This window comes from Neoarius graeffei, chromosome 24, assembly GCF_027579695.1.
Source record: "Neoarius graeffei isolate fNeoGra1 chromosome 24, fNeoGra1.pri, whole genome shotgun sequence".
NCBI classification, from domain to species: Eukaryota; Metazoa; Chordata; class Actinopteri; order Siluriformes; family Ariidae; genus Neoarius; species Neoarius graeffei.
In genome coordinates this window covers 28,364,378-28,389,885 of record NC_083592.1, presented here as the reverse complement: position 1 = coordinate 28,389,885, position 25,508 = coordinate 28,364,378, and the positions used below count along the sequence as shown (strand labels likewise).

Here is a 25,508-nt window from a genome sequence, read left to right as displayed (position 1 = left end):
GGAGGATAGGTATATGGTCAGATGAGATAAAGATTGAGTTGTTTGGCCACAATGACCACCATGTACAGAGGGACACTGTACCAGCTGGTGGTGGTGGTAGGATCATCATGCTCTGGGGCTGTTTTACAGCCAGTGGAACTGGTTCATTGCACAAAGTGGATGGAATAATGAAGGAGGACTATCTCAGAATTCTTCAGCATAAACCATCAGAAATTTGAACACGACTTGGGACTTACAACAGGGCAATGAACCCAAACACGCATCAGAGCTGGTTGTGGAGGATAAAGCAGGCCAACATTAAGCTTAAAACAAGTCCTGACTTCAACCCTATTGAAAATATATGGACCGTGCTTATAAGTCAAGTCCATGCCAAGAAAAAACCCCAAACAAAGTTAATTGAACTCTACCAATTCTACCATGAAGAGGTGTGAAATATCCAACCAGAATTCTGCCAGAAGCTTGTTCATGGTAAACAAAAATGTTTGGTCAAGGTGAATCTTGCGAAGAGACATTTTACCCAGATATTTTTGACCCTGTATGTATAATTCTGACCCTGTGTTGATTTCAGAAAATCCAAAGAAAATTAATTTGTGCACCAAATTCTAGTGTTTTGTTTTTTTAAAGCTGTATGCTGTACATTCTGCCACAGAAAAAGAACAGTTCAAAGAAATGACTGAAAGCCCAAATATTGCCATGACATTCATATCCAAGATGACATTCATGTCACTGTATGTAAACTTCTGACCAAAACTGATATAAGAGAGTGTGTGTGTGTGTGTGTGTGTGTGCGCGCGCGCGCGTGTGTGCATGCGCATGCGCGATGGAAAAGGACCCAGCTGTAGTTATCCGTCTCACCCTCTTTGTCTAGTGATCTTTAGGTTTTCCTAATGTACGGTAGGTTTTTCTAGGTTTTTCTGCAACGTGGTTGGTCAGAAAGTTAACCTTCACTCTGCTTACCAACAATGTGACTGAGTATGTTTAATTCATAAAAAAACAAAAAAACACATCTGTGATGGATTAAAAGGTGATTCATGCACAGTCTTAGTAATCATTATATAGCCTGTCTATAGACATAGCGTTATTGTATGTGACAACCTGGCCTGGTTCCAAAATCATTCCTGCCATTTGAATCTATTTGTGACAAGAACATTAAATCATTAGTACGCACAGACATGTCTCAGACTAATCGGATTTCCACTGACAAACAAGCTGAAGTAAGAGAGAGGTGAGAGACATGCTAGTGGGCATGTGGGGAGCTGAAAATAGTCTCAATAGGAGACATGACATAGTAGAAGAACGGTTTATCAGTACAGAGGTTATGTTTACAGCTTAGATTCAGGCTCGAGACCCAGATGTCCTGTGTGCCATCTCACCAGGAGGCAAAGATAGAAGAAAAGATGTACAGGCTCTTTCGCAATCGGATGCTGAACAGCTATAATAGAGATGTAACCAAATGCAAATACATTATTCAGAACGAACAGATAATGTGTTGTACACTGATACAGATATTGGAGGTGCCCTGGGTTTTTTGGGGTTTTTTTTGGTTGTTTGTTGAAGAAAGCTTTCCAATAAGGTTCACAGGACATCTGGTAGAGATTAGAAGTGTGCATTGGAAAGAGAGAAATGAGGGCATGTGCGAGTCGACAGATATGATGTGCAGTGCTGTGCACTGCATTTACAGCATCCTGAGTAACTGGCTGCTCGGGGTCACAGTAGTTTAAGTTAGGTAACTACAACCCCAAGTCAGAAAAAGTTGGGATGGTATCTCATCTCATCTCATTATCTCTAGCCGCTTTATCCTGTTCTACAGGGTCGCAGGCAAGCTGGAGCCTATCCCAGCTGACTACGGGCGAAAGGCGGGGTACACCCTGGACAAGTCGCCAGGTCATCACAGGGCTGACACATAGACACAGACAACCATTCACACTCACATTCACACCTACGGTCAATTTAGAGTCACCAGTTAACCTAACCTGCATGTCTTTGGACTGTGGGGGAAACCGGAGCACCCGGAGAAAACCCACGCGGACACGGGGAGAACATGCAAACTCCGCACAGAAAGGCCCTCGCCGGCCACGGGGCTCGAACCCGGACCTTCTTGCTGTGAGGCGACAGCGCTAACCACTACACCACCGTGCAGCCCTGGGATGGTATCTTGAAATTAAAATTGAAAACAATGATTTGTAAATAATCTTTGACTTGTATTGCACTGAAAACAATTATTTTATGTTTTACCTCGTGAATTTTATTGCTGTCTTATTATTTCCATTTTGATTCTTGGAACACGTTTAAAAAAACATTTGGGAGGGGGCGTCGTGGCTCAGGTGCATAAGGCGCCATACCATAAATCCGGGGACCCGGGTTCGATTCCGGCCCGAGGTCATTTCCCGATCCCTCCCCGTCTCTCTCTCCTATCATTCCCTGTCTCTACACTGTCCTATCCAATAATAAAGGTGAAAAAATCCCAAAAAAAATCTTAAAAAAAACATTTGGGATAGTAGAGAATTAGTACAAAGCATTTACCACTTTATAAATGTTGCCAATCCTTTTCACAACATTTAAAAGATGTTTAGGGACTGAAGACACCAAGTGATGAAGTGTTTCAGGTGTTATTGTCCCATTCTTCCTGCAAACAAACAAGTCTTAAGGTGTGCAACAGTATGGGGTCATCGTTGTCGCATTTTTTTTTTTTATTTCAAAATTCGCCACACACAACTCTATTAGAGAGAGAGGGAACAGACACCCTCTTCTTCCACAGCCATGTCATCTTGAAGGCAGGATACGTTGCTCCAAAATCTCAGTGTACTTTTCTGCATTAATGCTGCCATCACAGAAGTACAGTGCTGAGCGTAAATGAGTACACCCCCTTTGAAAAGTAACATTCTAAACAATATCTCAATGAACACAATTTCCAAAATGTTGAAAAGACAAAGTTTAATATAACATCTGTTTAACTTAAAATGTGAAAGTAAGGTTAATAATATTACTTAGATTACACATTTTTCAGTTTTACTCAAATTAGGGTGGTGCAAAAATGAGTACACCCCACAACAAAAACTACTACATCTAGTACTTTGTATGGCCTTCATGATTTTTAATGACAGCACCAAGTCTTCTAGGCATGGAATGAACACGTTGGCGACATTTTGCAACATCAATCTTTTTCCATTCTTCAACAACGACCTCTTTTAGTGACTGGATGCTGGATGGAGAGTGATGCTCAACTTGTCTCTTCAGAATTCCCCAAAGAAAATAATTTCTTTCCACCACAAAGATGAAGGCTACAAGAAGATCAGCAAAGCTTTACTTATCAGTCAGAATACTGTAGCAAAAGTGGTGCAAAAATTTAAGAAAGATGGAACTGCAACCATCTCACAGAGACGTCCAGGTCGTCCACGGAAGTTAACACCTCGACAGGAGCGTCTTCTGATGAGAAGGGTTGAAGAAAATCGGCCTGCAAGTTCACTGCAGTTATCTAAAGAAATAGAAAGCCAAACTGGGGTGACTATTTCCTGTGACACAATAAAGCCCAGGCACAAAAAAAAGCCCGCCTCGAGTTTGCCAGGGCCCATGCTGACAAAGATGAAGACTACTGGGACTCTATACTCTGGAGTGATGAGACCAAGATAAATGTTTTCGGAACTGATGGCTTCAAAACTGTATGGTGTCGCAAAGGTGAGGAATACAAAGAAAAATGCATGGTGCCTACAGTGAAACATGGTGGTGGCAGTGTCCTTATGTGGGGCTGCATGAGTGCTGCTGGTGTCGGGGAGCTGCATTTCATTGATGGCATCATGAATTCACAGACGTATCGCTCTATACTGAAAGAGAAGATGCTACCATCACTCCGTGCCCTTGGTCGTCGTGCACTTTTCCAACATGACTAAACACACAGCTAAGGCCACTGTTGGATTTCTGAAGAAGAATAGGGTGAAAGTGATTCAGTGGCCAAGTAATGTCTCCTGATCTGAACCCAGTCGAACACCTATGGGGAATTCTGAAGAGACAAGTTGAGCATCACTCTCCATCCAGCATCCAGTCACTAAAAGAGGTCGTTGTTGAAGAATGGAAAAAGATTGATGTTGCAAAATGTCGCCAACTTGTTCATTCCATACCTAGAAGACTTGGTGCTGTCATTAAAAATCATGGAGGCCATACAAAGTACTAGATGTAGTAGTTTTTGTTGTGGGGTGTACTAATTTTTGCAACACCCTAATTTGAGTAAAACTGAAAAAATGTGTAATCTAAGTTATATTATTAACCTTACTTTCACATTCTAAGTTAAACAGATGTTATATTAAACTTTGTCTTTTCAACATTTTGGAAATTGTTTGTGTTCATTGAGATATTGTTTAAAATGTTACTTTTCAAAGGGGTGTACTCATTTACGCTCAGCACTGTACAAGTTACCTTTGCCAAGGGCACAGACAACCCCATACCATGACAGACCCTGGATTTTGGACTTGTTGCTGGTAACAGTCTGGATGGTCCTTTTTACCTTTGGTCTGGAGCACATGGCGTCCATTTCTTCAAAAAAAAAAAAAGACCTGGAATACCAATTCGTCTGACCACAATACACGTTTCCACTGTGTGATGGTCCATCCCAGATGCCTCCGAGCCCAGAAAAATCAACAGTGCTTCTGGACAAGTTAACAGAAGGCTTCTTTTTTGCATAGTAAAGTTTTAACTGGCATTTGTGGATGTAACTCCGTATTGTAGTGCTTGACGAAGGTTTGTCAAAGCAATCCCGAGCCCATGTGTGAATGAATGACGATTCTTGATGCAGTGCCATCTGAGTGACCGGAGATTACGGGTGTTCAGCTTTGGCTTGCGCCCTTTCCTTTTACACACCAAAATTCCTCCAGATTCTGTGAATCGTTTAATGATATTATTTTCCGTAGAGGGTGAAATATCCAAATCCTTTTGCATCTTTCTTTGAGGAACATTGTTTTTAAACATTTCGATAATTTTCTCATGCATTTGTTGACAAACTGGAGATCCTCAGCCCATCTTTGTTCCTCAAAGACTAGGACTTTCTTGGATACTGATTTTATACCAAATCATGATTACAATTACTGGTTGACATCACCTGTTTCAAATCACATCATGATTTAATTGTTTTACCTCATTACTAGCCCTAAATTGCCCCGTCCCGACTTTTTTTGGAAAGTGTTACAGGGCTGAAACACAGGAATGGATATATACGAATAAATGAAATAAAGTTGACCAGACAAAAGATGAAATATCTTGCGTTCATTTTGTTTGCAATGAAATACAAGTTAAAGTAAATCACCACTTTCTTTTTTTGTTTGTTTGTTTGTTTGCATTTTCCATATTGTCCCAAATTTTTTCTGAATTGGGGTTGTAGTTTGTTTACATTTTAAGAAATGCAACTAACTAAATTCAATAGAGGTGGCACGGTGGTGTGGTGGTTAGCGCTGTCGCCTCACAGCGAGAAGGTCCGGGTTCGAGCCCCGTGGCCGGCGAGGGCCTTTCTGTGCGGAGTTTGCATGTTCTCCCCGTGTCCGCGTAGGTTTCCTCCGGGTGCTCTGGTTTCCCCCCACAGTCCAAAGACATGCAGGTTAGGTTAACTGGTGACTCTAAATTGACCGTAGGTGTGAATGTGAGTGTGAATGGTTGTCTGTGTCTATGTGTCAGCCCTGTGATGACCTGGCGACTTGTCCAGGGTGTACCCCGCCTTTCGCCCGTAGTCAGCTGGGATAGGCTCCAGCTTGCCTGCGACCCTGTAGAAGGATAAAGCGGCTAGAGATAATGAGATGAGATGAGATGAGATGAGAAATTCAATAGAAAATATTGCAAGAAAGTAGAAACAAAATTAATTGTGAGAGTGGGATGGGATTTAAAAAATAATCCCATACGCATCTCTATTTAAGACCAATTATGAACTTGAGTGATGCAGCTGAGGTTGAGAAACTGTCAGAAGCAGAATTTACAGACCATGCTATCAGTGATAACATTTCAAAGTCTCTTTTCTCTTCAGGTTTAGAACATGCACATGTCAGTTTTCAATTGGAATACATATATGGATATTTTTTGAACTAAACTGACAATGACATCGCATTACCCTCCTAGTCTACAAAAATCTGTAGCCACTAGTTTAATCAAAAGCGGTATAGACCCTTTTCAGTCACGTGACCTTCGTAAACGCGACCGCCATTTTGGACATGTAGTGGACTTCGGCTCGACTTAGTTTGAATGCGAGGAAGGCGACAAACGAAAAACATAAAAGAAAAAGAAGCGGGATGCAGAAAACGCCTTCACTATCCAGCGACGTAGGGCATTTACAGGGCGAGCAGAGGGAGAGGTATTTGCAAAAATTGAGGTTAGCAGGCTTAGAGAACGACGTTTACCTACTTCCACCAGGATTGTTCACTGACGTACGGAAGTACACAAAGCCCTCGTCTTTACCTGATTTCGGCCCACGTGATCTGTATACCTATATGTCGTTAAAAACCCATCGCCATACACATACACGCCAACGTCCGAGGTTCCGGCGCGCGTTCCGGCTTGCTCCAGGAGTGCTCTGTCCGAGGTTCCGGAGCGTGCTCCGGCTTGCTCCAGGAGTGCTCCGTCCGAGGTTGCGGAGCGCGCTCCGGCTTGCTCCAGCTGAGGTTCCGGAGCGCGCTCCGGCTTTACTGGATTTACTAGTTTACTGTAATTATGATCCGGCAGCTATTTACACCGGATCCAGTGTAAATAGCTGCTGGAGCCAACGTCCGAGAATTAAGCAGCGCGCTCTGGCTTGCTCGCCCTCAAATTAAGCAGCGCGCTCCGGCTTGCTCCGGAGCAAGCCGCTTAATTTGAGGGCGAGCAAGCCGTTGCGAGCTCCGGAACCTCGGCCGGAGCACTCCGGGAGCAAGCCGGAGCGCGCTGCTTAATTCTCGGACGTTGGCTCCGGCAGCTATTTACACTGGATCCGGTGTAAATAGCTGCCGGATCATAATTACAGTAAACTAGTAAATACAGTAAAGGAAAAACTTGAGACTGAAAGGTTTTAACAGTCATCCAAATGACTGAACGTAAACATTGCTACAGTAACATACTAGCTACTATGTTGTTGACATTAGCTAGTCAACAATAGCTACTACAGAAGAACAAAGAGGTTACAATGGGTTATTTTAACCTATTCGGTTACACACTCGCCGCCACAGAATGTTAACAGCAATGTAATGCCTTTTCTGGCTAATTTTATTCATCTTACCGCCAACAAAGTGGTCACTACACAAGCGCTGGTATGCCGAGGGCTGCCAATCTGTTTATAGCCGCTATCCATCTTCTCCGTCGGGATCCGATAAAATGATAACCCTTGCCTTGTTTGTTGATGGTTACTACATCCAGGTGCACAACAATATAGTGGCATGATGGAAGTCTTGCTGAAAATAAACACTTTCTTTGCTGCCGTTCCTCAATGTTGGCTGTGGTAAACTACTGGTAGTACACGTCCAAAATGGCGGCCGTGTTTGTCGTGACGTCACGTGAAAAGGGTCCATAGGAGCAATTTATTGCAACTGATGCAGTTTATACCCGACTGCCACTGTAAAAGACATGCCATATAAATAGGGAATACAGGTAAATTAAATTTCCAGGTCTCCGCTACTAGCTTTTCAGATCGCTGATGAACTCATGTCTGTAACTAAATCAATTAAAAAAGTGTGAAAAGGCGAGAGGACTACGTTTCTGCACTACAATCCCTGGTATTTGGCTGTTAATAGTGACTTCACTGTACTCAGTCCAAGCAGTGAATCGTTATGGCAATGCAACTTCCAACCACCTCCTCACTTCTCTCCACTCGGAGACACGCATCTCGGCTCGTTTTAGATACATATGCCAGCTGAGAATCGGTGAGCTCTGCTTCCTGTGTGCAAGCAGAGAGCTTTGCTATGGCAACTGGCCTTTCTCTTGCAGCCAGAGAGCAGTGATGCACAGTACGAGAAGGTAGTGTGCAGTTAGACACGGGCTCTGTCAACAGTGCAGTGTCAGAGAACGTTACACAACAAACTATTTTTTTTTGTAAAGTCTCAAATATGGGACAGGTGAACGGTCAAGAGTGGGACCAGTTGCCATGCCAACTTGAACGAACACACACGCGCGCAATCTGTTGTAAGATGGGTCTGCAGAACAGCATTGCATGTAAATAAAGAGAAAAAGGATGGATTGATCATGTGGCTCTGTCGTTTGTTTAAAAGTAAAGTGCACAAACATGGAACAGTTCTGCAACAGTCAGCAAATCATCACAGAATGAACAGTATTTAAGAACAACTCTGGTGACAATCATAATAAAATTCAGTTACACACGACACTATTAGAAAAATAGGTTAAATATACAACCCTCAAGATTTCTTAGTTTTTTTTTTTTTTTAAGAGGAATCTCTCATGGCCCTGTGATGATCTGGCGACTTGTCCAGGGTGTACCCCGCCTTTCGCCCGTAGTCGGCTGGGATAGGCTCCAGCTTGCCTGCGACCCTGTAGAACAGGATAAAGCGGCTAGAGATAATGAGATGAGACTCTCATGCTTTATGTAAAACCCTACAACTGAGTGTTTTTCTCTGTTAGAAAGAGTTAAACCCTTTAAGCAAGTGTATGCTGCTCTATGCGAGATCCACACAGTTTCATGACATCGCAACTTCACCAGGCGTCAGTTATGCAAAATGTAATGAATAAAACATGACAGGTTGTGCAGCTATGGGAAAACATTCAACAGTAGTGTGATGCAGCCCTGACACAAACTGGTGTTACTGTTATACCCAGGAGCTATTTTCGAACAACTTCACAGACTGGATGGGTTTTATTCTACTACAGCAACTTGCCAACAATTACCGTATTTTCCGGACTATACGTCGCTCCGGAGTTTAAGTTGCATCAGCCAAAAAATGCATCATGAAGATGAAAAAAAAACATATATACGTCGCACCGGACTACAAGTCGCACTTTTTTGAAGGGTTATTCTATCCATAGAATCTGTGATTCTATCTGACAAGCGGCACGTGGTTACTGCGCGACTGCATTGTTTATTTAGTAAACAAACAGCTGAGCAGTGATAACGCGCCCTTTGCCCTGTAAGTAGCCTAGTCTGATTATTTTAAATGTCTACTACTATCTTTAATACTATCACTATCGTTATTACTAATAGCCTATATTATTATTATAACTAATATTAGTAGCCTATTACTAATCGTTATCGTTATTATTCGCGGTGAAAAAAAACAAAAAAAAAAACATATATACGTCGCACCGGAGTATAAGTCGCATGGCCAGCCGAACCATGAAAAAAAGTGCGACTTATAGTCCGAAAAATACGGTACACATTTTTGTTGATTAAAGGACATGGTGTAGTTCTTTATATTTAATACTGTGTAATGTCTGCAAAACAAGCTACAACTTGTTTCATGTTAAGCGATAAACATTCATTAACTGACTGATCTTCACCTGCTTCCCCCCCTTCATGCCAGAAGAGAAACCGCATTACACCTTACAACACTTTATTCTGAATTGTTGGGCTACATTAAATGCAGAGCATCAGCCAAACAACTTCCCTATGAATTAGCGGATACTACTGAAACAGTTATGTACTAGAACAAATACATTAATATACAGTATATCTGGGATTTACCTTGCAACGCCACTGCATAATAAAAACAAGAGTGCTCTGAGAGCACAATATCCCCCGCTGGCAACTATATCTAGGCTATAAGTGCTTAATACACCCTCATGAAATTGTCAGAGTACAAGTTTGGTAATCAAGGGCTGTAACTCTGGTAAAATGCGACTGAATTGAATAAAATTATAATATGCGTATTACCGACATATAACACAGAATCCTGTCAAGTTTTGTGAAATTCCTCCAAAAATTGTGAGAGGAGTTGATTTCAGAAGGTGAGTACCCTTCCCGGGACGGACGGACAGACATCGCCACGACATAATCCCCCTTCGGGCTTTTCGGCCAGCGGGGGATAATGAACAGGTTCTGAGCAATCAAAATGTATAATTTGAGAGTACTGTGTTAAAACTGAGGAATAAATCACTCCAGGGAGTGCTGCTTGAGGAAAATAATCAACAACAGGGTGGTCTGATGTGACCTAACATGAAGCAGAGTTACTGTTATCATTCCAAAGTTGATTATTTTTCAGTAATGGCACATCATAAAGTATTTAATAACAGTATTTTGTACCGCAGCAATTTGCCAACCACTACAAATTGTAATTTATTAATGAATGACTATTTTTATCCATGCAGAGTTACATTTTGTGGAATGCCTATTAAACAAGTTAGGTCCCATTTTCAGTCGTTCCCTCATCAGCATTTTTTTTTTCCTCTCTTGAAATTAATAAGACAATACATATCAAAAGTACCTCCCGTCCCAGGACCTGGTCTCCCCAGGCAGTCTCCTGTATCAGTACTAACCAGGCCCTGAAGGCGCATTTGGGCAGCACTGATCTCCGTTTCTATATCCCTCAGACTCTTGCCCATTACATACATAGCTACAGAGGGGGGACCAGTCCTTTGGTAACCATGAGAGTTTGACTCCCTATTTGCATCTGTATTGCAGCATGCCTCACCAAATGGCAGTAGGTACTATTTTTATGATGGTCTTTGGTATGACCCAACTGAGAGGAGAACTCAAGAGACGGACGGACGGATGGACGGACGGACGCATGCACACAGACATACATACATACAGTCGGAGGAAAATGTTTGTACACCCTTTGGAATTTTTTACATTTCTGCCTAAATTGGTCGTAAAACATCGCCTGAACCCTCCAGCAATCTTAAGAATGAACAAACAGTGACTGCCTGAACTAAAACCACTCAAACATTTACATGTCATCATATTTTTATTGGCCATAAGATGGAAATATTGACAGGATAGGGAGGCATAAGTAAGTACACCCTTAGCTAAGGCTCATCCAAGAGCTAATTAGACTAATTAGATGATTAAACAATTTGACTCAGGTGTGAGCCAACCTGATGTCCAATCACTGAGGTGTGTCGTAAGCTACCCACCCCACTGGAAAACCAGTTAAAAGGTGTGTTTTGATGAGAGGCACGTTCTGTGCATCATGCCTCGCTCAAAGAAGCTGTCTGAAGACTTAAGACACAAAATAATTGATTTGTATAAAGCTAAAAAGGGTTACAAAATCATCTCCAAGACCCTTGGTGTTCATGTGTCTACAGTTAGAAAAATTGTGTATAAATGGAGACAATTTGGAACGGTTGTTACTCTGCCAAGGAGTGGCCGCCCTGCGAAGATCACTCCAAAGGCACTGCGAGTCATCATCAATGAGGTAAAAAAAGAATCCAAGAGTGTCCACTGAAGACCTGAGGAAATCACTGAAACATGCAGACATCTCTGTGGACACATCTACTATAAGAAAGACACTGAACAAGAATGGGATTCATGGGAGAAGGCCACAGAGGAAGGCATTGCTGTCCAGAAAGAACATTTCTGCTCGTTTGGAGTTCGCGAAAAAGCATTTGGATGCTCCTCAGCGCCACTGGAAAAGCATATTGTGGTCTGATGAAACCAAAGTTGAATTGTTTGGGGGGAACACACCACATCATGTGTGGAGGAAAGTCGGTACAGCACACCATCAGCAAAACCTCATCCCCACCGTCAAGTATGGTGGCGGTAGCATCACGGTGTGGGGGTGCTTTGCTGCCTCTGGGCCTGGACAACTGGCTATAATCAATGGGAAAATGAATTCTCAAGTATATCAAGATATTTTGCAGAAAAACCTGAGGCAATCTGTCAAAAAGTTGAAACTCAAGAGAGGATGGGTCCTGCAACAGGACAATGACCCTAAACACAGAAGCAGGTCGACATTAGAATGGTTTCAGAAGAACAAAATTCCCGTTCTGGAATGGCCCAGTCAAAGCCCCGACCTCAATCCAATCGAGATGTTGTGGCATGACCTCAAGAAAGCCATCCATTCCAGGCATCCCAGGAATCTTGCTGAATTGCAACAGTTTTGCAAAGAGGAATGGTGCAAGATTTCTCCTGATCGTTGTGCCCGTCTAGTCTGCAACTACAGGAAATGTCTGGTTGAAGTTATTGCAGCCAGAGGAGGGTCAACCAGCTACTAAATCAAAGGGTGTACTTACTTATGCCTCCCTATCCTGTGAATAATTCCATCTTATGGTCAATAAAAATATGATAAAACGTAAATGTTTGGGTGGTTTTAGTTCAAGCAGACACTGTTTGTTCATTCTTAAGATTGCTGGAGAGTTCAGATGATGTTTTATGACCAATTTAGGCAGAAATGTAAAAAATTCCAAAGGGTGTACAAACATTTTCCTCCGACTGTACATACATATATACATACAGACAGACAGACCCTCCCACATACAGACACGCCCACATAGACATTATACACACACACACACACAGAAAACACCCATATACATGCATACATTTTGACACACGCCCACATACATACATACATACATGCATACATACACGCCCACATACAGACAGGCATGCCCACATACAGACATGTATACACATCTCAAGACATGGTAAAACTTACTGACCGTTACAAAGCACTGATAGTGGACACTCTTTCCATACATGTATAACCTCTGACATGTTAAGCTTTCTGTAAAGAAATGTTTATCACCATATTAGCGATTTCACCAACTTGAGATTATGTGAAATGTCCCCCATACAAGTCCCTATGAATCATCTGCTGCTATAGAAGCAATGGCATGTTCGAACAAACACATTAATATAAGCCTTACAGCCGGCGCTACTGTCCAACCTGCTGTTATAGAAAATTACCACCTTCTGACCAATCAGATTGGAGAATTCAAAAGCACTGATGAATTCCAAAGTTCAAGAAAAAAACATTATTGTTATTATAGATATTTCCAAACAGTGTCTCTAACACTGAGGATTACCTGGTAGGCTGTACCAAGACGTCTCCGGAAATTAATTACTTAAATGTAACAGCGCATGTATCCTTAGAACAAACAATACATACAGTAACATTCTGTTCACATCACACAGCTTAATTATTAACATTGATATGAAATTTAACACTACTCACACACCTGTCACTATGTCTCCAAAACCCATGCAAGCTGAAAACACACATATATACTGCATGTGGTACAACAGCGTATATAACAGCACGATATAAACAAAAAGGGAAGGCAAGAAACTCTCACAGGAGACAGACAGTGGGCAAATGTGCAAGAGAAAGGCCAAAAGAGAATACACGGCAAAAGAAAAATACTGAGAGCTTTATTATCCTGGCACACAGTAAACAAGGTAACTTGTGCCAATAAGAAAAAATAAAAACTGTTGTTGCCGACAAAATAAAAGAATTTAGCCATGGGAAAATGGGAAGGAGACCCCAAGGGGGGGGGATGCAGCTGGGGTTCGCATCCAATAGTGTGCAATACCCAGAAGAGACACCTTTACCACCAGCTCAGAACTCACACCTATACTCAGAGTATTTACCCAATTAGCACAATTTACCCAATTGAAACGTATGAAAGGAGTCTGTTGTTTTTTGTCTTTACATTCACCTTGCGTTACAATAACACCTCTCTGGAAAACAGAAGGTGCAAATCTGCTATCTACTATAATAGCACATTTCACACTCCAAATAAGATGCCACAGCCATCTCATTGTCAAAGCATCCTGACAAACTCGGATTCAATTGTTATTCAAACATGCCACATACTGTGTATGAGATGGAAAAGGAGCTGGTGTATCTAGGTTACAGGTGTTTCTTGGAGCAGGGTTGTGTGCACACATGTAAGAGAGGGGTTCTCGTGTCCATCGAGAGCTGACTCACAGGAGACTATGCTACGGAACTGGGTAAATATCGAATAATCAGAGCCTGATATGCATATATGACAAGAGACAAGTACAAGTAGTTCAGTTTGACCGGCAAGTGATACAAATTAATATTAACACTACTCGAACAATATTTACACAAAAGGCAAAAATAACTATATGATACCCTAGTGGTTAACGTATGGAGGTACTGAGTTAAAGACTGCGGGTTTAAAATGTAGAAAAAGTTCAATATGTAAAGATGACTGCGTGTCTGGCTATAGAAAAATAATCAGTTATGGGAAGATGGGATTGTAGCACTATGCAAAGTGGAGACCACGGATACGAAAAAGTTAAAGATTTTCCAATAACAATTAGATTCCTTTTGTACCACAGCAATTTGCAAACAGCTAAAATTTGTCATGTTATCGAGAAAACTGGCAAATGCAAACCTCTACAAGTGCATCTCAAAGAATTAGAATATCGTGAAAAAGTTGCATACTTTCCATCAGTTATTTAAGAAAGTGAAAATTCAATATATTCTAGACTCATTAGACAAAATAAAAAGTTTCAAAATTTTTCTATTTTAATTTTGATAATTACAGCCTACAGCACAAAAAAAAAAAACTCAAAATATGAGAATTATTTCATTTCAAGTTTGAGTAAAACAGTATAAATACCAGGTATCTCTCGGTCTAGTTCAGTATACACAACCACAATCATGGGGAAGACTGCTGACTTGACTGTTGTCCAGAAAATGATCATCAACACCCTCCACAAGGAGGAGAAGCCACAGAAGGTCACTGCTGAAAAGGCTGGCTGGAAAAGGTGCACAAGCAACAGCAATAACAGCAGCCTTAAAGTGCCATTCCACCATTGGATGTATTCTTTGGCATAAAATACAATATATTTTGACAACATATATAAACGGTATCACTAGATAGAGAAATCTTTTAGCTTCAAAATGATATATCAAACAATTTTTTGACAACGACAAGTATATTAATTTTGCGACCAAAGTCACCTACCCTTTTAATTTCCGCGTGTGATGTCATCGGCAGGTTCCCCTTCTTGTGTACCACGTGACGTGTCACATATCAGCAATGGCGGATAGAATGCGATAAAAATAATACCAATAAATCTAGCTAATACCAATAAATCTAGCTAACTGAAAGATTAACTCAAAATTTTTCGCAATTTTTTTGGCCCCCATATACGAGGAGAAATGACTCTCTCACTTTGGGGGTTTCCTGGTCTAAAAATAGACCGACACGTGGTACACAAGAAGGGGAACCTGCCGATGACATCACGTTTCACTACCGCGTGGAAATTAAAAGGGTAGGTGACTTTGGTCGCAAAATTAATATACTTGTCGTTGTCAAAAAATTATGTTTGATATATCATTTTGAAGCTAAAAGATTTCTCTGTCTAGTCATGTTGTCATAAAATATATTGTATTTTATGCCAAAGAATACATCCAATGGTGGAATGGCACTTTAAGAGGACTGTCAAGAAAAGTTGATTCAAGAACTTGGGAGAGCTTCACAAGGAGTGGACTGAGGCTGGTGTCAGTGCATCAAGAGCCACCACGCACAGACGTCTTTAGGAAAGGGGCTACAACTGTCACATTCCTAATATTAAGTCACTCCTGAACCAGAGACAATGTCAGAAGCATCTTAAGCCTCACTCACAACCCGCCGCAAGTGTTTTGGACACGCACGGGACGCACGGTTTGGTAGCTCGCAGCCATGCTGCAGGGTCACGGTGAACCCGGGGGAAAGTTTGGGGGAGGAATACAGGCAAAGTGCTTGTCAAGTACAGGTTGCACACCTGACTTCCTCGAGGCGTGGGAAAAATTGCACCGTTAGCCCGTGGAAAGTGTATATCTGACGCAAGTGATCAGCGCGTGTTCAGTGAGTATGGAGTGTGTGAGACTTGCATTTTACCAGTTTCCTGCGCTATGAGTTCGGGCCGCACTTAGGAAGCGTGTGATTAGCACGTTACAATCACTCATAACTTGCGTGTGATGCAAGCCAGGAGTGGGTATAAAACCAGCGTGTCTGCAGCATTCTGCATCTGTCTTTCAACTAAAGAACACTGGATATTTTGTGGGAAAAATGTTAAATGTTCAGTTTAAAGTTTAGAAAATGGGACCCAAGAAGAAGCGAGCAAAAGTGAAGTAACCCAGCCTGAAACAGCAGAGGGGGAGGAGGAGGAAGTTGTTGATGATGGTAGCAGCACCGGCGAGCCCTGCACGGACAGGGAGAAGTTTGCCTTCAAGCCGGCAGAAGGCACAGCACCCCGCCAGAGGGATTTTCACAGGTAAATACACGTTTTAAACATTCATTTCAGTATCTATATGCTTATGTAATTAATATTATATATGCTGATTTTCATGTATGTTTCAGCTAACGACACCCAGAAGTGAGGACATTGCAATCCCATCATCGCTGTCAGGCCATTGTGCCATGCTCAGTGATGAGGACAAGGACATCCCGACACCCCCTCCCACCACTCAGCAGGAGTAGGAGCAGGACAGCAGCTCGGAGTCAAAGTGTGTTTCAGTGCTCAAACTGTTGGGCTATTTAGTTGGGATTTTTTACAATGTAATAAAATGCGTTATTCCCTTATACTCATGTTTTATTATTTGACGTTTGCATGGTAACTTAACATATACTCAAAAACAGCAAATGAGGTAGTCTTCTTCCCTTCTACAATGATACACGCTACATGATTGGTTCCTTGGTTCCTCCCCCAATATATATACCCAGAGTCTTGCCCCTCGTGTCGCATGCGCTGTGTGCCCGCCACACACAGGGGTAGAAAGTTAGATGTACTTCTGTCTTGCGGGCCGCACAAATAGCAAGCGTGGAATACTTGTGTAGTACTTCTGAGGCACGTCACTCATACAATGACCGTGCGTCACTCATGCGTCTTACGGTCATCACAAAAAGCCCCTATTAGCCATGCTGCTGACTTGGTTCAGGTGTACAAAAGGAGTACGGGACCCGTACGTAGTGTATGCATTCTTGATTTGTCGCAAGACCCGTAGAATTTGCATGTGCAGGACCAAAAGTCTCCACGGGCAGTCTGCGACCTTCTATGGCGCTGAACACACGCAAGTGTCGTGCAAGTCTCAAGCACGGTTTTGCCAAATTTTTTACTGTAGACTGCCTGTAGCAGCACGTACGGCGGGTTGCAAGTGAGGTTTTACTTGGGCTAAGGAGAGAAAGAACTGGACTGTTGCTCAGTGGTCCAAAGTCCTCTTTTCAGATGAAAATAAATTTTTCATTTCATTTGGAAATCAAGGCCCGAGAGTCTGGAGAGGCACAGAATCCAAGGTGTTTAAAAGTCCAGTGTGAATTTTCTGAAGTCTGTGCTTATTTGGGGTGCCATGTCATCTGCTGGTGTTGGTCCACTGTGTTTTATCAAGTCCAAAATCAACACAGTCGTCTACCAGGAGATTTTAGAGCACTTCATGCTTCCATCTGCTGACAAGCTTTATGGAGATGCCGATTTCCTTTTCCAGCAGGACTGAGCACCTGCCCACAGTGCCAAAACTACTACCAAATGGTTTGCTGACCATGATATTACTGTGCTTGATTGGCCAGCCAACTCACCTGACCTGAACCCCATCGAGAATCTATGTGGCATTGTCAAGAGGAAGATGAGAAACACACGACCCAAAAATACAGACGAGCTGAAGGCCGCTATCAAAGCAACCTGCGCTTCAATAACACCTCAGCAGTGCCACAGGCTGATCGCCTCTATGCCACACCGCATTGATACAGTAATTCATGGTAAAGGAGCCCCAACCAAGTATTGAGTGTATAAATGAACACACTTTTCAGAAGTTGGATATTTCTGTATTGTAAATCCTTTTTTGATTGCTCTTAGGAAATATTCTAATAATTTGAGATACTGGACTTCTGATTTTCATGAGCTATAAGCCATAATCATCAAAATTAAAACAAAAAAAGGCTTGAAATATTTCACTTTACATACAATTAATATAGAGTATATGAAAAAGTTTACCTTCTTGAATTAAATTATTAAAAAAAAATGTTTTTCCCCCATTACATTCCAATTGTCCGAGATGCACTAATATGTCCTGAAGAATTTCCAATGGTGGAAACCCTACTGACTGTAAGAAAGTGCTGATACTAGACTCCATAAAAAGTTAAATAAATGTTTCTTTTCTTGAATGCATGGTGAAGAAAACTTTAATTTTTTTTCTTTGTAAAATAAACACATTTTAAAATAATTTATTATTAGCCTTAGATGATAGCCTTAGTCCATCTATCTAATATATATTAGGTAGATGAAGAAAAAAAAATTCTCCTTGAAATTTTGCCTTGACTGTAGGCAGGTGTGTCTCAAAGCAAACATGTGACACCTACCACAATGGTGCCATGGAAAATAACTTGTTGGGGTTTTTTCCCCTTCCCTACATGACCCATAATAAGAGTATATATACACACAGCCAAGACTATTTTCATCAGCATAAGTGTTTCAGTAGCTCTGCTGTTACAGTGACTCACGTCTCTGATTAAGAACTCCAGGGTGGCGTAGGCGATGGCAATTCCATCATGTGTGCTGGTGCCACGGCCGAGCTCATCCAAGATCACAAGGGAACATGCTGTGGCACGAGACAGGATCTCTGAGGCCTCCACCAGCTCCTCCATGAAGGTGCTTCGACCTCTTGAGATGTTGTCCGAGGCTCCCATCCTACCAAAAAAAAAAAAAAAAAACACAAGTTACACTTTACCTGTTCATCAGGCTACATGGCACAGACATAACAGACCGAAACCATTTATGAAGGTTTACTCTAATAGACCAAGCTGACAAAGACTTTCCTGAATTATGATGTCAGGTTGAAATTACACTGGAGTCAAGTGACTAGCAGCATTATTCCTGCTAATTTAATCATTACATCAAATATTAGTTGCTCTTATTGTGCCCTTCTTAATAGTGTGTCCTGGCTGAAGCACTAGTGTCACTTTAAATTCCATCCATCCATTATCTAGTCCGCTTATCCATCAGGGTTGCGGTGGAAGTTGGAGCCAATCCCAGCTGACTTCAGGTGAGAGGTGGGATACACCCTGAGCAGGTCACCAATCTATCAGTAGGCTAACACAGAGACGAACAACCATTCACATTCACACCTACGAGAAGATAATGAAAAAAGGGCCAATTCTTTACAAGTTATTGTAAAATCAAATCAATTTAAAAGAGGCATAACTGGTCTACAGGAACAGTTCAGCAGACGCATTCTGGAGTTTACGTGTCTGTCTTTAATCCAAAAACAAGAGAAAATAAAACGTCCTGGACTAGTCCAAGAGAGCCACTAGTTGTCCATCCCATAATGACTTGGACTTGAATACTGGGGACTCGAGATTGGACTCGGACTCGAGGTTTAGTGATTCGACTACAACACTAATACCAGATAGTAAGCTCATAATTCAATCCTAGTCTCCAACTGTATACTGTAAAGTTGAGCAGTACTCTGTGTGTTGAAAGGATCTTCAGTGTAAGCATATTGTGACTTAAGTCTTATGAATGAACACACAAGACAGTGTTTATAATTACAGCAGCTTAGTAATAAGGCTTATTTCTAAGTCTACAGGATCCAGATGAAAGAAAGAAAGCACAACTTTATTCATCACACACTTGTGAAATTCCTCTCTGCATTTAACCCATCTGAAGCAGTGAACACACATGCACAGCCAAGCTAACAGCGCCCAGGGAGCAGTTGGGAGTTAGGTGCCTCGCTCAAGGGCACCTCAGCCCAAGGCCGTCCCGTATTAACCTAACCTGCGTGTCTTTGGACTGTGGGGGAAACCCACACAGACACGGGGAGAACATGCAAACTCCACATAGAAAGGCCCCTGCCGGCCACTGGGCTCGAACCCAGAACTTTCTTGCTGTGAGGCGACCGTGCTAACCACTTACACCACCGTGCCACCCTTTTTCCACTAAAGCAGGGGTCACCAAACTTTTTTCTCTGGGGGCCACATTGTCGTTCCTGACTGTGATGGGGGGCCGGGGTCGGGTCAGCTATATAACATAGAATTGTATGACCCAGACAAATATGACCACCAGCAGGCCTCATTGTGTAGTAGAGATTACTAGCCTGGCACAGCCATCCCCACTACTATATCCCCCACCACTATATCCCCCACCACTATATCAACACTTGATTCCTGGCACATATTTGTTTATCTTTACTAGTGGTTTGCAAAAGTAGTAATCGAGTCTTCACACTTTGTTTTAATTTGAAATACCACAGATATTCCATTTACTTATTTTCTAATAAAAATAACATCAAAGCTGTCAAGGTAAGAAACATCTGCCTAGTTGAGGTGATTGACACTGGCAAAGGTGAGTGGAAAATTATAAATTGTAGGTAGGCCTGTTGATATTATTAATAATAATTGTGTGCAGCACTTAATAAAGGTCAAATAAATAGGCCTATTAAATAAATACATTTTAAAAAAACAGTGAAATTATAATAATATGAGCAATAGGTCAACCATCAGTAAGCGGCTTTCCATGGGTAGCTAGCAGGTGAGCTGCCTTATAGCTATCTCGGACAGCAGCCTGGTTGATCTGGGTTTGGCGAAGGAATACATTCTGTTGTGCAGCCAGTCCGCATTTCATCCTCCGAATCCTGTCTTCTCTTGTTTGCCTTCGCAAACTAGCACACTCTTTGTGGCGGGTTTCATAGTGACGACGCAGATTATATTCTTTGAAAACCGACACACTTTCTTTACATACAAGACAAACTGCACGGTCCTTACACTGAACGAAAAAATAATCGGTGGTCCACTGTTCTTTAAAAACTCTGCACTCTCGGTCAACTTTTCGCTTACCGCTCGCCATTTTGCTGTCCTGAACACTGACAGTTCTCTGCGCGTGCGCTGCCTGTCACTGCTTGATCGCGAGCATATGACGAAAATTCGGAAAATATGAATAGTTCATTTTATAACTAAATATCAATTTTAATTGATAAAATCAACAAAATACAAGATGCAGACATGTTATTATTTGCCAAAAAGCAATTAAAAAAAAAAAATAGGCCATGACCACTTTTGGGGATTGCCTCATAGGGCCGGTTCAAGTGGTGGGGGGCAGAGGGGCTGGGGGGCGGCGGGCCAGAGTCGGCCCGCGGGCCGTAGTTTGATGACCCCTGCACTAAAGCAAGGGTGAGATCAGGGGCGTATCAAGCTTTCCAAAAGTGGGGGTGTTCTGGAATGGGGAAGCCATATCATTAGAAATCAGTTTATGGCTATATACACGCCCGGCGTGTACACCGATGTACTGTCAATGACCGATATGGAACTTTTTCATACCCATGGTCCATGGATGCAAATGAAAGGGAGGACAGCAGAAAGCCTATAAATCCAGTTGACTCCAGCCAAGTTCTGCATTTCATGCAGAGATCTATCATGTTGGGTTTTGGTGTTGTTACTGCCAGGGCTATGTAATTATTCAGTAAGTGAAGGCAAAAAGTATTGAGTGATAATTCTAGGTAACAGGATACTATTCTATAACAGAGATGTCAGTATTGCTGCCTACACTGGTATACACTGATATAAACAAAACCAAAAACTTCACATAGCCCAAGAAGTCATACACAGTGTATAGATCATACACCATCATGCATATCAGTTTGGACTGGGATTGCTTTGTGTGAGCAGGAGGCATGGCTAATCAGTTCATGTTGGAGAAGCGCAGCCTCCTGGAAGGACCTCTTTAGTATAGCATTCAAATAAGACGGGGCAGTTCCTGCTTTTAATGTCTTTAATTATTCAAACTCGTGTACAAAACTTGTTTGCATCATGCATTACATCAGGTTTAATGCATAAAATTTGAAAATGATGCAATAGACTACATATACAACAAACACTTAATGGCCAAATAACATTACTGTACAACAATTACTGAACATTCATTCGATTTGAAATGCCTTTAAATCTCAATTGAAAAACTCTTCTAAAAAGTGATAAGCAGTTATAATGCATGAAAAGTAGACTTGGTACAAACACACACTCGTAATAAAAAACTTGCCTCAACTGACTTTACAACTAGTAACTACTATTAACACAATCTTTTAGGGCATGGCGCCTGGGACAACTGTTTGAACAATGGCATCGCAAGCGCTTTGAGAAGGGTCTGTCTGCAGAGCCAGGCACAGTAAGCACCGCATGCGACGTCAAACCTGGAACGGTGAATCAGGAGCGGTAAAACTGGTGTTGGCTCTGCAGACAGATACTGTATAACTGAGCGTTTTCGGCACGCTACGCAAACTGGCTATTATATTCACACAACTGCTGATTGGTCAGGTTAGAAAAACTGTTTTGAGTCCGTTGCGTGGCTGTTTTTTGTCTAACGTTATGGCAATAGTTTACTTCCTTGTTACACATTTTATAGTAGCTGTATAATTTTCATAATGATGTCATTTTAATCTGACAAAAGTGCGGGGGATGAAATTGTGTTTCAACAAAAGTGCGGGGGATGAAACGTACGCATCCCCCGCGGGTGATACGCCCCTGGGTGAGATTTAGGCGTAAATCTCACCCGCGTTTTCAGGAAGTGCAAATCTTTAGGTTATCCGTGATGATCATCCACAACAGCTGAAAGGGAGACCCAAGTACAAAAGTCATTCATAAACACTGTTGATATGTAATGGGCCAGGTTAGTCAAATGCATTTAAGATTCTGGGGATTTTTCAGCATCTTCGGGTCCTTCAGTTTGACCCTTTGGAGAAATCCATAAAGTCTCTTTGTAGAAATCCTTAACAGAGTATTTCCCCACTCAAAGTTTCCAAATAGAATACATTTCGAAAGCTAGAACTCTTTTCTAAGAGTGCACTGGGTTCTTCTGAAGAGTGTTCGTCTCTGGTCACTTAAGGGCAATGTCTGTATTTATGCATCATTCTCCACTCTAGAGATAGTTCAGCAGTAGCTCTGGGTGCAAGATGCCCTTGCTGTAAGTGAGTGATACAGTACATGGCTTTACATGTTTGAAACTACCAAAAAGAAACTGGGACCAGATAACTGTGATACAAAACCAAAGACGCTGTAGCATCAAAACCTTGAGAGAGAAGTGCTGACAGCTTATTCATTTGAATAGCTTCATCCTTTTTTCTTTTTTTTTTTTTTGCATTTCATTTCCTGTTTCCATAGTAACCTGAAAGCAGTGAAGGAAAAAGTGCTTGGTAACCTTGCTTTTCATTCAATAAAAGTGCATCAGGCTCATGACCAGGCAGAGCATGCCAACTTCCAGACCAAGGACATGATAAAATGCAGGCAACCGATTAGATTTCAAAAGTGCTGGTCTGAAAATAACCATACTGCTCTAAGACTTTAAGATTTAGGTTATCAATTTTGCATCTTGGAGTTTGGACTAACTGACCAATTGCCCTTGATCCATATTCCTTATGACCAAAACCTGACACTGAAAAAGTGTAGGCAGTAAACGCAGTAAAGCCATGGCCTAATGGTTAGAAAAGCAGCTTTAGGATCAAAAGGTTGCTGGTTTGATTCCCTGGACCAGCAGGAATGGCTGAAGTGCTCTTGAGCAAGGTAATGAACCCCAAACTGCTGCTCTGGGTATGTTGTACGTCACTCTGGATAAGAGTGTCTGCTAAATGCTTGTAATGGAACATAAATAATTTTCTTTTGCATACAACAAACAATGTGACATTTAATGTAATCCATCTGACTCATACGGTTTGAGTCTCTCTCATTTCAAGCTCATCCCAGCGTTCCAAGGCATACATGTAATTAGCATTGTTTGCTTGGATGAGTCCAAAGTCCACCATGGGCCGCTGAACCCTTCAAGGCTTAATTGGCTGCTGTTTGAACATGTTTTTCACCTGTTAATTAGAATATATATCTCCAGAGAGGGAACACAATAACATTTTCACTAGTAAGCTTATCAGGTCTGTGTTACAAAACCAGTCCAACGGCAAAATAGGAACTAGCTCCAAATCCCTCTTAACCCTGCTGATGATAACTGCAAGATGTAAAATGTCAGGACATAGATACTTTTTAAAAATGAAGAATTTAAACCGTATGTTGTTTCTGTATCTTTCTTTCTAATTATCACATTCTACTATTTTTATGTATTTGCATTTAGCACCTATTTTTTTTTTTACTGACATGCTGTTTTACCTGTTAACTCACTACTTTTTAATTACAGATTTGATAAACATCTCTATCTAGCCATCCATCCATATACAGTTGTGGGCAGAAGTTTACATACAGTGACATGAACGTCATCTTGGATATGAATGTCATGGCAATATTTGGGCTTTCAGTAATTTCTTTGAACTGTTCTTTTTCTGTGGCAGAATGTACAGCATACAGCTTTAATTAAAAAAAAAAACACTAGAATTTGGTGCACAAGTTTTAATTTTCTTTGTATTTTCTGAAATCAACACAGGGTCAAAATTATACATACAGGGTCAAAAATATACATACAGCACACCTAATATCTGGGTAAAATGTCTCTTCATAAGATTCACCTTGACCAAACATTTCTTGTTTACCATGAACAAGCTTCTGGCAGAATTCTGGTTGTATATTTCACAATTCTTCATGGTAGAATTGGTAGCGTTCAATTAAATTAATTTTTTTTTCTTGGCATGGACTCAATTTATAAGCACAGTCCATATATTTTCAATAGGGTTGAAGTCAGGACTTGTTTTAAGCTTAATGTTAGCCCGCTTTATCCTCCACAACCAGTTCTGATGCGTGTTTGGGTTCATTGTCCTGTTGTAACTCCCAAGTCCCAAGTCGTGTTCAAGTTCCTGATGGTTTATGCTGAAGAATTCTGAGGTAGTCCTCTTTCTTCATTATTCCATCCACTTTGTGCAATGAACCAGTTCCACTGGCTGTAAAACAGCCCCAGAGCATGATGAACCTACCACCACCACCAGCTGGTACAGTGTCCCTCTGTACATGGTGGTCATTGTGGCCAAACAACTCAATCTCTGTCTCATCTGATCATACAGCTTTCCTTCAGAAGGCTTTTTTTCTTTGTCCGTGTGGTCAGCTTCAAACTTTAGTTAAGCTTGAAGGTGTCAATTTTGGAGCAGGGGGTTATTTCTTGGACAGCAGCCTCTTAGTCCATGGTGATCTGAAGTGTAGACAGTGATCCATCAGCTTCCAGTTGATGGCAGGGCTGTGCCATGGTGGTTCCCAGGTTGCTCCTGACCATCCAAACCAATTTCCTTTCAGCTGAGAGTGACAGTCTGGGTTTTCCTGAAAAGTGGCTTGGCAAAGTGACTACATCTCACAATAACTTGGATATAATTGTTTGAACTGATCTTGGAATTTGCAGTTGTTTAGAAATGGCTCCGAGAGACAGTTGTGACAGAGAGAGAGAGAGAGAGAGAGAGAGAGAGAGAGAGAGAGAGAGAGAGAGAGAGAGAGAGAGAGAGTTGTGTATATCAGTGATCCTCTTTCTCAGATCTGCACTGAGCTCCTTGGACTTTCCCATTTTACTGTGTGTTGGTCAATCCAATGAGTTCTGTAAACAAACCCTTTTTATGAAGGCACAGAGAAGGTACCAGCTGTAGTCAACCATGATCACTAACAGGAAGTTAAGAGACCTCGGCCTTGGCAAGATAAGAGACATTTTGGAAGTTTCAGCACCTCTGAATTAATAATCTAAATGAGTGTATGTAAATTTTTGACCC

At 41.6% G+C, this 25,508-nt stretch overlaps 1 protein-coding gene across 3 annotated transcripts in view; it reads right to left on the bottom strand.

Annotated features, from left to right (window-relative positions):
* msh3 (mutS homolog 3 (E. coli)) overlaps positions 1-25,508 on the bottom strand; it is a 208,319-nt gene that overhangs the window by 33,677 nt on the left and 149,134 nt on the right. For all 3 annotated transcript variants that reach the window (XM_060906976.1, XM_060906978.1, XM_060906977.1), the window contains exon 21: positions 18,343-18,529. In XM_060906976.1, coding sequence (XP_060762959.1) covers positions 18,343-18,529 — 187 coding nt within the window. The remainder of the gene's footprint in view (positions 1-18,342; positions 18,530-25,508) is intronic.